Genomic DNA, 17778 nt, shown 5'->3' on the forward strand with positions numbered 1-17778 from the left:
TGTTATGGTTATCATTGTTATTATTATTGTAATTATCCCTACCCTCTGCTGGCAAGAATGTAATTTCTAGCATATCCTCTACTTTTTCAATGCATGCAGCTGAATTTAGAGGCTGATCCTGGTCATGTGTTTTGAACTAAATAGGGAAATTGTTTGAATTAGTGTTTACTCCCTGTCTATACAATCAGTGAGACATGTGGCATATTATCCAGACAGTATAATGGTCATGTCTGTAGAAGTGGAAGGTAACTGGGCATTACTTTATTTTGGAGAAGTAAATGAATAATGAGCCTGTAAATGATGCTCAACAGCGTACCCCGGGGTACGGTGATTCCTTGGGTTACGGCATTGTGTTGCGCCATCTCATGTTTGTGAGATTCATAGTTAGATAACCTTAATTGCAATTATGATGATAACACTTTGAATATTTCTTTTGAATCATGTCATTACAAATTTGAACATTTATTCAGAATGAGGTCATTTCATTTCACAAACTCATCCCATGATTACTTAGTATTTTGTGTATTCCATGGACAGGTAAGAAATGCATATGGTGGTGCATTTCTTACCTGTGTGCCAAACTAATATCACTTATGTAGTGTGTGTGATGAGCTGATGTTAAAATGCTGCTGCACTGTTGAGCTCAAGAAAAGTTTCTTCCACAAAGCACTAAAATTACTTTCAACCATTAACTGATAACCCAGTGCATGGTGCTTAAAGAAAGAAAGAAAATAGCAACAAATAATTAAACTCATTGGCAGATTTCAATTTGGCACCCTGGGGTACCAAAAACTGCATCAAATTGTAGGCAAGGGTCTTACCTTTTACCCCTGCATGGCTTCTCGTGGGTGTGTCTCTGTGTAGGGTTTGGGACGCGTGTGCCAGTACTTGCTGTCCAAGAAACATGGTCACTCCTCCATTCACTCCTTCTGCCTGCGAGGGGAGATGGTCATCCAGTGTGATGAGGCCACCTACACACCCAGGGAGCTGGCCACGCTGGACCGCAACATCTCACTGGCGGGCATCAGTCCTAGAGATTTGGAGGTGCGTTGTTTTACTCCCCTCTGACTGATATAGTCTGATTGTCTGGTTATTGTATGCCTTCAAATGGAAATTAAAATCATATTTACTGAATGACTACTTTGATGTACTTGTTCAGATATCAAATGATAGCAATAACCACTCAGATTCCATGTGCTATTTATTGTGTATTCTGCTTGTACTATGTACAATTACAGTGTATAATAATGTGTTAACTCACTACACTGTCCTGCTTCTACATTGTGGTTGTGCCTCAATACAGAAATTACCCATCTTTTTTTTTTTTTCGTAGGAATATTCGTTTTGGTCAGATTCAAATAATTTTTGACCCCCGTAATGCTAAGAACTCATACCTCCTTGGAACCTGATAAATATGAATATAAACTAAACTGACTCTGAAAAACTGAAATGTGGTGGTAGTGTGTCATTCTCCTAATTATAGTTGTTCTTGATCTCCATTTCTAGATGTTTCATCACCTCTTCTACCTGTCCTTCTCCCTTTTGTATATTTTTATGTGTAAAATCATCAATTCATGTTTTTGCAATAAGTGTTTTTATTTCTCTTTATTGAATAGCTCTTGACAACCTTTGTGCTATGACAGGATGGATTGTTGATTGACTTTTGTGATAAAATGCTTCTCCATTTGGGACCTAAGTGTACCATTGGAAGTATATACAAACTTTATTGATACTTGGTGTGACGATGATTGAAAAGAAAACACCATAGAGACTGCAGTGAAAATTAAGACCATCTTCAAAAATCTTGTCCCACCTACTAGCTACAAATAGTATTGTCAGAATATGTTGATATATAACCATCTGTTTCAGCACGTGAGTTTATAACGTTTAGTTTATTCTGATGCACAATACTCTTGTACCATTCTCCTTAAGTTCTAAGAAACATGATGCAATATGGGTGCTTGATATTTTCTCACAGTTTCTGTTTGTTTCTGTTATATGCTTGTAGAAGAAAGAAATGCAGCTGAAAAATGAACTGTTGAGACCAAGGAGCCCCCTTCAGGTAAGTTGTAAGACTGACACAGACAGAATGTGTAAATTAAAGTCTACTGCCGGTGAGCATGAATTCATATTCTCTCTCTGACCAGCGTGTTCAGTTTCACAGCATTATATTTTGTATGCCTGTTCTTAATATGCAGTGTCATAGCTAGCTAGATAGATAGATGACTAGATAAATACTGTAAAACTAGGATTTTCACATGCGTGGAAACTTTTGCAAGTTAAGCAAGGAGTCAAGATTCGCAAAAGTAAAATGCACTCAAAAGTTCTTGTGCATTGAATGCTAGTGGCAATTTGTGAAAGTTTCATGCTGCGATAAAGGCTGTCAGCTCTAATTCGCAAAACTTTCATGTCATGAATTGGTTTTGTGCATGGAACACAAGATCATGACTTTTGAATCGGAGGGTTTTGTTTTTGTCATATTGTTGTCTTTCTTTTCTTGGTGATGTTGACCTTTGACCTCACGCATATCTCAAGCTGCATATTTTATCTGTTTGTCTACACTTTCTGTCACTGACAGGTCTACACAGATGTGGCCGATCCAAAGGAAAGCAAGAAGTTCAGTACAGTGACCACCGTTCGAGAGATGTACGACACCCAAATTCAGTCAACCCCTCAGCTCCATTACTATCGCGTGGTTGGGGGCTTCCACAAGAGTGGTCCCATGGAAAAGGTAAGGAAGTATTTTTGTAGTTAGTGATTTCACAGGACAGTTCTCCTGAGGGTGGTAAAGAATGTGCCTACTGAAACATCAAGATTGAGTACCACGTAGATCCTTTCAGGACCACACTCACTATAAGAAAGGATATATTGTGTACCATGAAATCAACCATCACTCAACCTTCTACCACCATAGAAGCCTTCAAAGAATATAAGGAAATATTTTTCACTTGAGAAATCCTAGAGATGTGAAGTGTGATTATCCTGCACTGGTTCAACCTTTTTTTCCTGCATGGAACAGAAAAAGAGATTTTAAATCTGCCTCCCCCCCCCCACCCCCCCCCCCAAAAAAAAAGAGGTTATTGCATGAAATTTGCTTTGTACACTCTTTAACAACTTTTTATGATTATGTAACAAAACTGGTGTTTACTTTGTTTTACTCTTTGACCAGGATTTTCAGACAAGCTGTCAAGTACATCATGGTTGGAAAATGGATATTGAGAAAAAGTGGTTAATGAAAGTTACTGAAACACTACCTTAACTCATTTTCATGCTTCCAAACATTGAATTCAGATAGGAAGAGTGTAAAGTTGTCAGCACTGTTTACTGTTTGTCCAGGGTTGTAAGACAAACATTCATGTACTTATTGATGGGAAAATTCAGAGAGATGAAAAAAAAAATAGGGTATAAGAATTCTTTACTCATTTCCTGAACTTATTTTTAATGCTTCCAAAGCGTGAATTCAGAGTAAGAGATAAAAAAATAAAGTTGTCAGAAATTGCCTTAGCCCCAGATCAGCTAAATTGGGCTAGAATGTAGATTTTCAGGTCTACTTGAAAATTGCTATGTGTCACTTTTTGTGAATTTTGATATGCAGGGTCACATATACATTGGAAAATGCGTTGCGGTGATGTCATGTGAAAGGCATAATTTACCATTTGCAGATGAAACAAAAACCCAGCATTAGTGCTTCAAAATAGTTCTAAAATGTGAGTAAGGGATAGAAACAACTAAAGTAAAAATTTGAACCAGTATAATCGATGTTAAGTATTGTTAATATACAAATGTGAACAATAGTTATGATAAAAATGTTTCCAGACTAAACCGTCTACAGTTATGGGTTAATGAGAAATATAGTGATATCTCCTTACATTTTAGGCTTTATTGCAAAAATTTTATATGGTACATGTAGGACGTTTTGTGATACAACAGACCTACACATGTATGCTTCAGAAGTGATATCTTGAAAAATTTTTAAATCACTGCCCCCAAAGGTAAACAGGACCTTTAACTGACAGCAAGGTGGTGTTGGTGTTGTTGTTGTTGTTGTGTTGCACTGTCCTTTTGATTTATGACTGAAGTTGGTATCTGATAAATCCATTAGGATTCCGCATTCTAAAGACAGCATGCCTGGTTTCAGGAGAGATATAGAACTTGAATTTTGTGTGCATGGTTATTTCCATGTAGTCCTATGATCCTGACATCGCTCCAGTGCCTTGAGTTATCCTACCTTTTCTCCCTTCTCTGCAAACATGCGCCTCACACCAGACAATAGATGAGATCATGAGTGTGGTGAGAACTCTGGATGACATCTACACGGACGAAGATGGACCCGCACTAGTATTCAGCTGTCACTCGGGCAAGGAGCAGACGACCGTTGGCATGGCGATCAGTGGTCTCATCAGCTGGCACAAGAAAGTGAGTTTGGACGCTTCCAAATCTGTCATGTCCTGTGCGTGCTTGCCTGAATTTGTTGATATGCCAGGCATATATGTGACCGTGCACCTCAAAACGAACATAAAGTCGCATACACTGATTTTGCGTGAGGACTGAAAATAAGTGAAATGGGTCAACCTAGCCGAACTTGACTTTTTCATATTTTCTGAAAGAGCGGGTCTTCTTTTATATTATGCTAAAATTTGGTATCATAAAATGGGCAGGAAATGTGTTTTTTTAGCAGTTTATCTCGAACCTTTTTGGTAGAATAGTGTGATTAGGTGTGTCTTTAGAATCCCTTTTTCATTTCTGAAAAACCTTGTCCACACTCTTCACTTTCAACTCTAATAACTTTTGAAAGGAGAGTGCTACTGCTTTGAAAGTTAGCCTTAATTATGGACAGAATGTGTTAATGAGGCATGCTTAATTTCAGTTTAATCTGATAATCCCTTCATTGTTGTTACTCTGGTGGTTTACTTCCTGTTGTTTGTCCCATTCATCACACAGCCAGCACGGTTTGGTGAAGATTAAGCGCTTGAATAGACACTGTACTTCAGAGCCTCTTTTCTCAGTTCACACTTTTCCTGAGTTTGTGCTTTCTTTCCAATATTTAGATAGGTTAGGAGAGTCCATTTGATTTGAGTTATAAATCATTTTAAAGCTTAAAGTCTGCTCTTTCAGAATATGGTCTTAACTAAAAATTCATGTCTGGCGAATTTTTGTTTGTTTTGAGGTGCAGGGTCACATATGTATATTTCTTTGTCTGCATTTTTTTTTTTTTACAAACCACTGAATGATTGCTTAATAATATGTCCTGTCAACATGCTAAATTTGCAGCATTTAAAGGCTTTATTTACCCTTTTACCAATTACCATTTACTATGAAGCAAAAACCCAGCTTAAGTGCCTCAAAATAGTTCTAAAATGTGAGTTAGGGATGAAAACAACCAATATAAGCATTTGAATAGGTATAAGCAATGTTAAGTATCATTTAATGTACAAAATTTGAACAATAGTTATAAAAGAATAATGTTTCTAGACTAAACTGTCTACAGTTATAGTTTATTGAGAAAAATAGTGCTATCTCCTTATATTTTAGGCTTGAAATCACTGCTCCCAATAGTAAACAGTCTCATGATGTGTCATTTTGCAAACTGAATCAGTAGAGGCCAGTTAGATGTATAAGCAGGAAGCACAGTGCTGTTCTCTATTAAGTCAAATTTGTGGTGTATATTAAACACAGTTGCAAAGTATTGTAGACAGATCCAGTGAAATCCTGTGCGATACTCAGTATATGATTTCTATTCATGTATGCATAAAATTTAATGTAAAATGTGCAACGCAGTTGCTCACTGTTTAGAACATGGTGAAGAGTGTGAGGGCAGAGTGTGAAGACTGTGTGAAGACAGCATACATTAGTGAGATTTCTATAATGATGAAGCACAATAAATAGAGTAAAGAATTAAAAGTAAAAGTTGAGAGTGAAGAATAGCAAATGCAAAGTCATTAATGAGCTTCAGACACAAGTAACAAAAATTCATTCTTATTCTCACTGTAGCATTCTCTTTTTTAGGGGGGGGGGGGGGAGGGGATTTTTGCCATGTGACTGTTTTGTTGCTGTCAGACAAGCTTCCTATTCCAATTTTCTTTCTTCAGGCATTCCATTTCTACAGTGGTTTGTAACTATACCTCCACCCACACACAGTGTGTAAGGGGTATGTTTATCACTCAGATCAGGTGGCCGGGCGGTTAGTTGGTTGGGCAGTCAGTCGTTCTGTTTCAAACCTAGTGGATCGAATTGCTCCCTTATTTTTGGAGCAATTGTCCTAAAATTTGGCATGTATGACCACATTATGCATTATGGCCCCAAAATCAGGAAAGGGCATTGCCGATTGAAATTTTTTATGCAGTTTGCAAGTGATTCAGAAGAAATCTGACATGTTTGGTGATTGTGATTTTAAGTTATATAAGACATACTGGGTAGCTGTAAATATGTTGAACAGGCATATAATCACCTATAGATATATAAGTCTGCCTAGACAGTATGCACCAGTTTGCAGATGAAATGTCAAAGTGTCATACAGATGTGTGCAGTCTTGTGTATTATTGTAGTTACTGTAGCAGCATCATGCCTGGTTCGTTGTTTTATTGCTGATTTAATAATTAATGCAACTGCCGCTCGTAATGGAAATAGCGTGTGCTCTGTATGAAACAAGTCCCTGGTGACTTTTAATGTTTTCTGGGAAATCCTTTGTGTTTGTGCTATAAATAAATACTGCTGCATTGTCATCATTCTTTATTTTATGTATTCATTTCTCTCTTTTTTGTGTGTGTCTGTGCAGGGTTTTCCTGTGGGTACCAAACTGGGTGAACAGGAGAGGATTAGTGTACCCCAAGCTGAGTACACAAAAGGAGAATTCTCAGTAAGTTCCTGTTACTTTACCGACTTTGTATTTTAACATTTTCCCTCACAGGCTTTGTCTTACTTTATGACAGTCACGCAATGTAAAGATTCACATAAGATTTTTTTTTTTTTTTTTTTTTTGCATGATATCCACAAAGATATATCGTCGCTTGGACGACAAGACCTTGTATCTACAAAACGTCAAATGTTCAGGGGAGCCAAAAAACATGGCAGCCAAAGCACTGTGGTGAATGGGATAGCCTTTCCTTTGACATGCTGTGGTGGCTTTATTTTGGGGTTAAAGGGGAAGGCTAGTAACTGATCAGTGGGAATCAGTGGAAATGCTGGGAGATGATTGTTCCAATCCTTATGGGATTCATTCAAGAGTTCATTGTATATCTATTGTTGTGTGAAAATGATTTGCTTCAGAATGGTCTCATATTCAAGTAATGTGCAGTTTAATGCTTCCAGGTGAGCGTCCCTGGTCAGTGACGGAGCATTAATCTGCACATTACTTGAATATGAGACCATTCTGAAGCAAATCATTTTCACACAACAATAGATATACAATGAACTCTTGAATGAATCCCATAAGGATTGGAACAATCATCTCCCAGCATTTCCACTGATTCCCACTGATCAGTTACTAGCCTTCCCCTTTAAGACACTTAGGATTAGGACAGGACATCACTTTACCCATTATTGACCATTAATCCAAAAAAGTCATTTTCACCAAATTTGCAGATACAAGGTCTTGTCACCCCAGCGACGATATATTTTTGTGTGCATATGCAAGGCTCAATATTACTGCCGGCTTGGGGCCAGTAAAAAATGTTGTCAGGTCACTAAATTTCAAATAAGGTTATCTTTTGATATCCATCCGATCGGGAAACTAAGGTGCAAAATTTATTGTTATGTTTTCTTCATTTCAGGCCATCAAAATTTGAAATTTAAAGGACAAGTTCACCTTCAAAGACATGTGGGTTGAGTGAATGCAGCAATATTAGTAGAACACATCAGTGAGAGTTTGAGCAAAATCGGACAATCCGTTCAAAAGTTATGAATTTTTGAAGTTTCTGCTCAGTCACGGCTGGATGAAAAGACTACTATAGCTTGTGGTGACACATGAGTACAACGATATAAAGAAAGAATAAAGAAAATTCAACATACAGTTGAACCTCTATTATCCGGCCTCCCTTTATCCGGATCTCTCTATTATCCGGACGCAATCTCGCCGTGATTTTTTTTTGTTGATAATTACGGGAAGAAAGGGGGATTCCCAACTCCTTGAGAACTCCTACCCAAACACACATGAATTACATATTACTTCCAATATGATTAACATACATTGCATCAAATTTCCTTCCAAATTGCTTACCTTCAGACATTTCAACATCCTGAAACATCCCCAAATGTAACAATGAAAAGGTTGCAGTATACACATTACTACATGTGGCACTACAATGGGCTACATCAGTACATGTGTATGTATATGTACATGTATAAAGCATTGAGTCTCCCGTATCCGGCCAAATCCCTTATCCGGATGAGCCCCGGTCCCGACTTGTCCGGATACGAGAGTTTCAACTGTATTTCCATTTTTCTCACATAACAAAAGAACACTTGACTTCTCTCTTTCAGAAGGCAGGGGAAATAATATTACCCTTGACATACATCAGTAGCAAGTCGAAGAAATGTGCACTTTATTCAAAAAGTCAAATTTTGTGAAATTCTCTTTTTCATTATATAGTTGAACGCATGTGACATCATACACTGTAGTAGTCTTCTCTTCCAGCAGTGACTGCGCAGATACTTTACAGTCGGATTTTCACGCTGATAACTACCAATATGATTAAACTGTCTAAATGTTACTTCGAGCTCATAAATTATAACATCTTAGCTATATTTTGTAGAAAACCCCATTCAATTTGGTGAAGTGGTCACAGAGAAATGTGGATCATTATAAATTATGTCATGGGTCTGATTCTTCCAAGTGTAATAGTACTTGGATGCTCTTGGAACTGAATAATGTGTGAACACAATGGACAGAACTTGGAGGGAAGGGATTCCTGACATGCTCTACAAAACTCCTCATTTCTCTTTGACCACTGAAGCAAATCGGATGGGGTTCTCTGTAAGATGTCAGTAATAAGTTATAGTTTCATACCCTGAAATTGTATTTGGGTTGATTCACTATTTTTAAAGTTATCATTGCAGAGGGTTCCGTTGTAATTTTGTGGGGGACATATGGTATGTTGTTCCCTTGATACGTTTGTGTCTCTCTGTGAACCTTTTCCTTTTCCTGTCCTTGTCTGTCTGACTATCTCCCTCTATGACTCTCCTCAGGCTGTGAGGAAGCTTGTATTGAGGCTGCCTCACGGGGTACAGGTCAAGCGGGAGGTGGACCTCATTTTGGACAAGTGTTCGGAGACCATGACACCGATGCACTTTCACCTGCGAGAGGTCATCTTCTCCACGTTCAACAAGGTCAGTGCTATTCAAGTTCGCATGTCCCTCTTTGCAATCCCTGAAAATTAGATTTCTGTCATAAGGTGGTATATGATATACAGTAGGTGGGTAATTCAGACCTCTCCTCAGAATGATAAACCTGGAAACTTCTTTATGATGGAGGGGAAACTATACCAAAGATTTCCAGTGAATTTATATGGACCCCAAAAAAGTTCCATATTTATTCTCAGTTCAAAATGGGAGCTTATTCTTGAGTGACATGGCTTTAGTTCTTCACTTTCTTCTTTAAAAACTCTTGGGTGTGTTACTGTCAGTTTTTCATACTCGATTTCCGGAGACATTATTCTTCAACCTTTTTGTCAACATTTTGTGAAGTTTGCTTAAAGGCATGACCATTATTACTTGTACAACCAGACTACTCTTTCCAGTACAAATAGACTATATGGTATTAGATGTTTATTGGAAAACATCACATTTAGTAGTCTGCTTTAAGCATTCATGAAACCTTCACCAATTGCCCCCCCCCCCCCCCCATGAAAAAGTTAGGATAAACTACATGTACATGTACTCGTAATACAGAGATTTGTAGAACATTTTTGTGCATTTTACTTCAAGAATCTTGGCTCCTCACAAGATTTGTGAAGGTTTCATGCATGCAAAAATTTCTGTTTTCACAGTATGTGACTGTCAGTATTTTGTGTATACATGTGACACTTCAAAAATTCCAAAAAACTTTTCAATTTTATGTCCAATTTGAAATGAAAAAAAAGTCTGTGTTTTGTCTGTTCTGTCATACTGGTGTCAAATGTCAACTTGGACAGGGAACAGTTTTAAAGAGATAACTATAAACCAATGTAACAAAATCAAATTGTTGCAAATGCGCTCACCTCAGAAAAGAATCTGAAGAGTTTGATTACCAAAAGGGCTTTTAGTGCCTTTTTTTTAAAGCAAATTTTATCCATTTTATAGCAAATCCATCATCAGTTAATAGCAAAATGAAACCTTTTCTGTGATACCTTACTTGTAACATTTAACAAAAAATATTCTTCGAGTTATGATTAAAACTATCTCATATTTTTTTAATTTTCTTTTGCTTTTTAGCAGTTTTAATTGCAAGTATCTCAATTTCAAAAGAATGGAGTTAACTCATTTTGCAATAAAACTCTTCATCTGTAGCTCCTGTGAAGTGCTGTACTGGACACTGAATCTTACTCAGACAATGATACTGTAGTGACTCTGTGCCCTTTTTACTTTTTCGTTGCATCCCAGATCAAGACGGCGAAGGAAGAACTGGTGGAGAGTCTTTACGAGCAGAGCTTGGCTAACCTGGAGCGCTACATCTACCTCATCCTCTTCAATGCCTACCTTCACATGCAGAGATCACGCAACTGGGAGATGTCCTTCCAGGAATGGATGAAAACGGTGAGACGTTGTGAATCTTTCGTTCTTCACAATAAAGGGGATACATTGTATCCCATAATACAGTGCACTTCTGCTATAATGAACATGGTTTTAACAAAATTCTGATTACAACAAAGTAAAATTTCAGGCTGCAACACCATTGGCTCTATGTTTGAATTACTTATTTGTTCGGTCGTAACGAAATTTCGATATAACGAAAGAAAACTCCCGGTCCTGAGGACTTTGTCATAATTGGAGTCCACTGTATTTGTTTGTCTGCTTGTCCGTCAGTGTGTTCATTATGTTCACTCTCTTTTCATCATCACAGAGAGGATCTGATGATTTGTTTTTATGTCTTTACCATGAAGTGTCGCTGGAGACAATATGTTTTCCTTTTGTCCGCTTGTAATCCATTTTGTGGAGGGCTAATAACTTGAGAACCGTTTGAGGTACCCAGATGAAACTTAGCATACATCAATGCATGCTTGAGTTGGACGAAGCTGCGCCTATCAACTTGTTGGTGCACACACTGAAATTCTGATGTTCCAGTATTTGCCCCATAAAATATATGCAATTCAGAGACCGAGCAAGAACAGATATTAATAGCAGAAACTTCGTCTTTCTATAAACGTCATTTCTCTGCTCAGTATGATACGAAAACAAGCTTGGATTTGGGCCTTGAATGCAGACACTCTTGTGTACATTTTGGGAACCTCATATACTCGTTTCCCCGTCTGTGAGTTGACACTACAAGAACCTAGTATACCCAATTCCCAAAAGGAACTTGTTAACAGTACCTCTGACATGTCCCCTAATGACTGTGTATGCCATGGGTGATGCCGCAACACAGATTTCCAAATTAGCATGATAATACAGCTGGAGGCAGTGGCTGAATTGTAGGAAAAAAAAACAAACAAAACAAGCAACTGGCAGATTTTATGATGTACTCATAATTCAGTCTATGTAATACCTACATAAAAAAGAGCCACTTAGAGAACTAATAATGCCGCACTATAAAACATATTGAGGTACTTTTTACAAGATTTATCATGTTTTCATAATTTAGTATGATTGATACATGAATGAGAACAACTGAAAGAACCATTAAAAGTGCAAATATGAAGCTCATTGAGGTACTGGCAGGAGGCAATTATTCATCTTTAGAAGCTTGATGGCATATGCTATAAATATTTTGCACATGCGTGCACATCGATCTTGTTCAAAACAAACTTTGCTGTCAAAACTGATGTAATTAAAACATTTCCATATTAGCATGATAATGCAGCTGGAGCTCGGAGGCAGTGTCTGAATTGTAGGAAAAAAGATTACCAAACAACTGGCTGGTTTTATGATGTATTCATAATTAGATATTTTTAGTACATACATAAAAAGAGCTACTGAGAGAACTCACAATGCAAGCACTATAAAACATATTAAGGTACTTTTTTAGATTTATCACGTTTTCATGATTTAGTATGTTTGGTACATGAACGAGAACAATGAGAGAACCATTAAAAGTGCAAATATGAAGCTCATTGAGGTACTGGCAGGAGGCAGTTATTCATCTTGAGAAGCTTGATGGCATATGCTATAAATATTTTGCACATGTGTGCACATCGATCATGTTCAAAACAAACTTTGCTGTCAAAATGGATGTAACCAAAAAAAAAAAAATGTTTGCTTAATGGCAGGTACTTACTAACTGATCAAATATTGAGAGGAACTGCTCAAAGTAATATCACCGCTTTTGTTACGCTAGACATGCTTTTGTTATGCTAGACATGCTATGCGCCTGTGATACTGTTGATCACAAGATCATGATGATAGATGTGTCTGAAATCTATGAGCATAGATGAAAATGCCTTCAGCTGGTTTATATCATATCTGTTGGACCAAACTCAGTGTGTGAAGATTGGTGACTTTACCTCAGACCAAACTTGTATCTGACCTCTTTCAATCGGCACAGTCATTTAATTGGGACAAAGGCTTTACCCCTGAGTTATCCTGATAAAGCAGTGGTGACTGTATCAGCTTACTCAAATGAAATTATCATGTTAATGTGGGCAGTGAGGTTTTGCTCAAGTTCTCAGCAATCTATTGCTTGTGATTTGCTCATTTTATTCTATTTTATTTTATTTATTTATTTTTATTTATTCATCTATTTTTTGCTCAAGTACTGTATTGTCTGTATGGGGTATTGAAGATTGATATATGAAAAATCGGATCTTAGTTCAGGTATATTGGTTTCTTGCTGCACCTTTGATATGTTCTCATACTTTTTGCACAAAGAACACAAAGCAGCAACATATATGTTTATAGTGTAATCCTTTACAAGAGATACATTCTGTATATATACATGTATATTTTGTATATTTGAATATTTGTACATTTGTTCATCTGAACATTCAAGTGGAATGCTCAAGTGTACTCTCTTTCAGGAGATGTATTTCATATATATATATTTGTGCATTAGAACGTATACCCCCTTGGTACTAGTAAAATGTATAGCAATGAAAGAAGTCAAAGTGAAGGAAAATGACATGAATGGGGGAAATGATATACCTGTTGACAATTCAAGCATCAGTGGAATTGTCATTGTCTTTCCCATCAATCACAGTTTCTGTTTGTGTATTGTACCCTAGGTTGGCCACAAGATTGGTGCGTATGATGTGCTGGACACGCTGTCGTTTGGCGAGCTAGATGTCAAGTCCCAGTTTGCGGCCAGCAGCCTGCATGGTCGTTGGTGTCGAGAGCCGTCCCCAAAGAATCCCATCCGTGGCCACCTCATCTGAGTACCTTGCTCTGCCCATCCTATCCCTCCCTCTCCCCTCTCTGTTCATGGAGGATATGTTACTCCTTCGACTTTGATGTGTTTCGATCTTTGCTGCAAAATAAATTAGAAAGAAGTTAGTGTATTCAAGAATCTCTCTCTATGAACTCTCTTAGTAGGTTTGTTTGATACTGCTCCTATTTTTAACATTCATAAGTGTCTGCATCGTCCTCAACCTTTCAAAAGACATCGGTTTCACCACAATCATTGTTTAAGAGTGGATCCATGCAATTGATAGAGTCTGTAGTAGTTAGGATCTTCTAGTGATGGACGTACATAATAAACTGATTTTGTAACATATACTTTTATATGATTTTTGCCAAGTTATTTTTGCTTGAGACAGAAAAATCCTGCTCTCGCCTCACCTCCCCATGAACATCTATTTGGAGCTTAGTGATGGATCAACAAAATTTGTCCGTCATATCTTGTGATTTGTGGTGGAAGAAGAACCTATCAGGATTCTCTGCTGGGATTACTGAGATTTGTGCAGTTTGAGTTTTCCAGCATTGTTCCAGTTAGTATCTATTGGAGAGAAATGAGAGCATGTATCGTGCTGTATTCAGTGTTAAATTATTCTGTGTTGTCCGAGTATCATATTCAGCAATTTCACATCTTTAAAGAGAGGAGCCGTCCTTCACCATCCCTCCAGTTTGTGTGAATCGGTCTGAAAATGACATTAAGAATCCAGATTATTTGTGTAAGTAACAACATACCAAATATTCCATTTAAATATTCTGTGATTTTCTCTTTAATGCCTCATCACTTTTAAATGGAAATAGTTGAAGTAGTGGGTTCAAGTCATACCTGACACTACAAACATATGGAACCCAATGGCAGGTGTGCTATATTTGCTGTAGTTTTGATCTTCAAGGAGTATGTTTCCCATTGTGATCACCCACAATGTATTGTGAATGGGACTCTATCTTCGAGGGACAACTTTTCTTTAGAACAACTGATGTGTGCATGTGCCCACATGTTTCCTTCTGTGTATGGTTCCCATATTCCAATGCTGATGTTTGCACCAGGAGTTTTCCAAACAAACTGTAAAATCTGAGTTCGAATCATCACATTTAATTGCCTCTGTGGAGGTTAGAGTGCAATAATTCCACCGAGAAACCTTTTTTAGATACTTGATGGGACCACCAGTATATTATCATTATAGATGATACCTCCTTGTGAACAAGTATGGAAATATTCCAGCCATTTGAATATGTGAGTATGGTATATGATTCTGGAGAATGCTTTACAAAGCATGCAGTGATGTAGATATGTAATGTACATTTGAGATGCTGTCTGTTTCTATAGTGTTGACAACTCAAGCGGTTAAAACTCAAGAATGAATGCTTGCCTACACTTGTGCAACTATAGTTTCAAGTACTAACATTTATAACAATAAAAACAAAAACACACAAATCATCTTGGGAGTAGGCATCATAAATGTGATTTTAATTTTTTTCACAGTTCAATGCCTGGGCAAAAAAGAAGAGAACATGCAAGTGTTTTGTTAATATTTTTTGTCCTTGTAAATTTATACAATCACTAGCCAAAAGTTTACTGGTGTTGAAATGAAATGCTCACATATTGCTACATCAGATAGAGCATGAAAATTTGATGGCGCTTTGATGTCCGTAATATTAATGGAAATAACTCTGCATCAACTCATGGAGGATCTGCACCTTGCGTGCTGTTACAGTATAACTTGTCGCATCAAGATAGGCTTGGGGTAGCGGCCTGTGATTACCCATGTAAAGCAGCTATATGCTTCCCACTCACCCTTTTCCACACACAAATAACACACAAAATCCTGCTTTTTTGCTTTAGTGACTTGTAAAAGGAGGTGTCAAAACTCTTACGTTTGTTCGTAAAAACAGAGGTGTGTACATATTGTGCAGAAGTATAATGTACAGGGTACTGTAAACAGGTGTCTTGACAACACAAGCAAGACTCGGCTAGAAAGAGCATAATGTGGACTCCTGTTAATCTCTTGAAGGTACAAGTGGATGCATGTTTGATTCAGAAGTGCAGAAGTAGTGACATTATTGCAGTAAGCCTGGTTTGCTTTAAGCCTGGTTTGCTTTATGCCTGGTTTGCTTTGCTGTAAGCATGTGATGCCACTTGTTTTCTTTCACCTGTAGCTGATTGATAAGGCTTTTTTCACAACCCAAGTCTGAATGAAAATGAGCCTGTTGATTACTTGGTAGAAAAGCATGTGTGACAGAACTGTGGAGTGAGCTCAAAAATCTGCTGTATGCAACATATCTTGCACACTGTAAAACCAGAAATCTTCATGTGCATGAAATCTGCAAGAGTTTCACCAGGAGACAAGATTCGGGAAATTCAAATGCACATGAAAGGTTTTTGTCTACACAATGCATTGAGTCCCAGTTGCAATTCATAAAAGTTTTCTACTTAATTGATTTCATAGTGAAAATAATTTACAAGAGTGAAAGGACGGGATCAATTAATATGAAATTTGAAATTTCATCAGATATTACTGTACAAGTGTATATCTACCGCTGACAAGCAATGTTATGCTGTGTCTGATAAAACAATGGGTGAAACCCTGATGAAATTCTGGGTTGAAGCCACTGTTGAGCAAATACATGCAAGACAAGGGCAAAGGGAACATTGAAAAAAACAATCTTTGGATGATATCGTAATGTAAACTGGTAATGGTTACAATTGTGCAAATGGGATAAATTTTGATTATATCTAACCAGTTGCAAGAGAACCTCCAGCCTAAATTTTCTTGCCACTTGTTTCAACAAACTTGAATAGGCAAAATAAAATGTCACAAGTTTTGAACTGAGAGCACTTGCCACAAAACTTGAATGGGCAATATAAAATGTCACAAGTTTTGAACTGAGAGCACTTGCCACAAAACCTAAAAACTCTTTGTGTTTCGTTTTGTTTTGAAAGGGAACTTGCAGATAGTCTTTGATCAAGAATGAGGAACTTGTCCTTCTAACTAGAAAGTTGACTCTGAGAATTTGACTGTCATAGAACCTTGATCCCTCTGACGATTTCTTTCCAATTTCTTGTGGGAGACAAAATAGATATGAAAGAAGGTTATAGGTCTTTTCTTTTAATGCTGATATTGGTGCTGTCAGATTCAAGATTTTGAATTGCCATTTATGGAATGTAAACGAGCTTGATTTTGATTTTTTTTTTTGGTTGTTGTAAAGTGGTATGTGTGCATTGGGTGCTACTTCATTTTCATGAATTTACTGCCAAGAAATCACTGTATTTTTTTATATTGTGGAGAGGAAAGGAAGAGGTGACAAAAATCATCATTCCAAACATTTGTTACGACCAGTAAAAATATCTTGAAATCCAGTGGCTTTAGGTCAGGTAATCACTCGATAATTGATGAAATAATCCCTTTGGTGGGTCACACAAGAAGCTATACTGGGATGAAAGTTGAAGTTAGCCATCAGAAAGAGTATCATGACATGTAAAAATGGTAGTGGTGTTGTGCACCCAGAAATTTCATAATTTGGATGGAATTGATTGTGTGTTGATCAGAAGTCATGTGAAGAATTGTTACATTTAAGTCTGCTTTATCCACACATTGCCCATTATGATATATTGATGTGGATATTAAATGCAGGTAGATATGTGCACGGTGCCGACAGATGTATGTAAGTTTTCATTTGTTTGCAGGAATGATATCTTGTATGTATTCATGGGCACAGTATTCATACTAATGCTGTTTTATTCAGTACACGCTCATTGTTGCAATATTTTGGCCTTCTAATCTCTGATTGATGTATTCTGATTAAAACTCTTCTGCCCAGAACATTTACGCGACATTCTTTCTCTACAAAGATGAAAAGATATGATCACTAAAGAAAGCAGATTACATGATATTTTTCCTTTGAAAATGATGTCTGGTGCAATTTGTTCAATGAATTGACAATTAAAATGGTTGCTTGTTGGGCATTAACCAGATGAATCAAATAATATGCAGTATTTTGACCCAGTGTTTACCCAGCATTGAACCACAATACTTTCCAGAGTGCATAGCAGTGTTTTCATCCTTTTCATTCAGGTACCGTACGTCTGGTCACAAGGGTGCTGGGGGTGAAAATACAAGTGCATACCACCAATGTATAGTAGCATTTGAATATGCATGAATTGCAGAGGAATTATGAATGGCTTAGCCTATTGGTTGTAATGAATGCTAGCATTTGTTGCCTGTTTCCACTAAATTTCCTTGTTACTGCCTTTTTCTATGAGGG

General features: G+C 37.3%; 1 protein-coding gene across 1 annotated transcript in view; it reads left to right on the plus strand.

The window, feature by feature from the left end:
• The window catches only part of LOC139731617 (paladin-like), a 53654-nt gene extending 39966 nt beyond the window's left edge, over positions 1–13688 (plus strand). Inside the window, exons 12-19 of the mRNA XM_071642507.1 lie at positions 865–1044; positions 2009–2062; positions 2579–2731; positions 4267–4416; positions 6776–6856; positions 9184–9324; positions 10576–10728; positions 13350–13688. Coding sequence (XP_071498608.1) covers positions 865–1044; positions 2009–2062; positions 2579–2731; positions 4267–4416; positions 6776–6856; positions 9184–9324; positions 10576–10728; positions 13350–13499 — 1062 coding nt within the window. The 3' untranslated portion in view covers positions 13500–13688. The remainder of the gene's footprint in view (positions 1–864; positions 1045–2008; positions 2063–2578; positions 2732–4266; positions 4417–6775; positions 6857–9183; positions 9325–10575; positions 10729–13349) is intronic.
• Positions 13689–17778: the final 4090 nt, after the last annotated feature.

Source organism: Diadema antillarum, unplaced genomic scaffold, assembly GCF_040938485.1.
Source record: "Diadema antillarum isolate AM-2024a unplaced genomic scaffold, OU_Dant_1.0 seq00000382_RagTag, whole genome shotgun sequence".
In the NCBI taxonomy this organism is placed as follows: Eukaryota; Metazoa; Echinodermata; class Echinoidea; order Diadematoida; family Diadematidae; genus Diadema; species Diadema antillarum.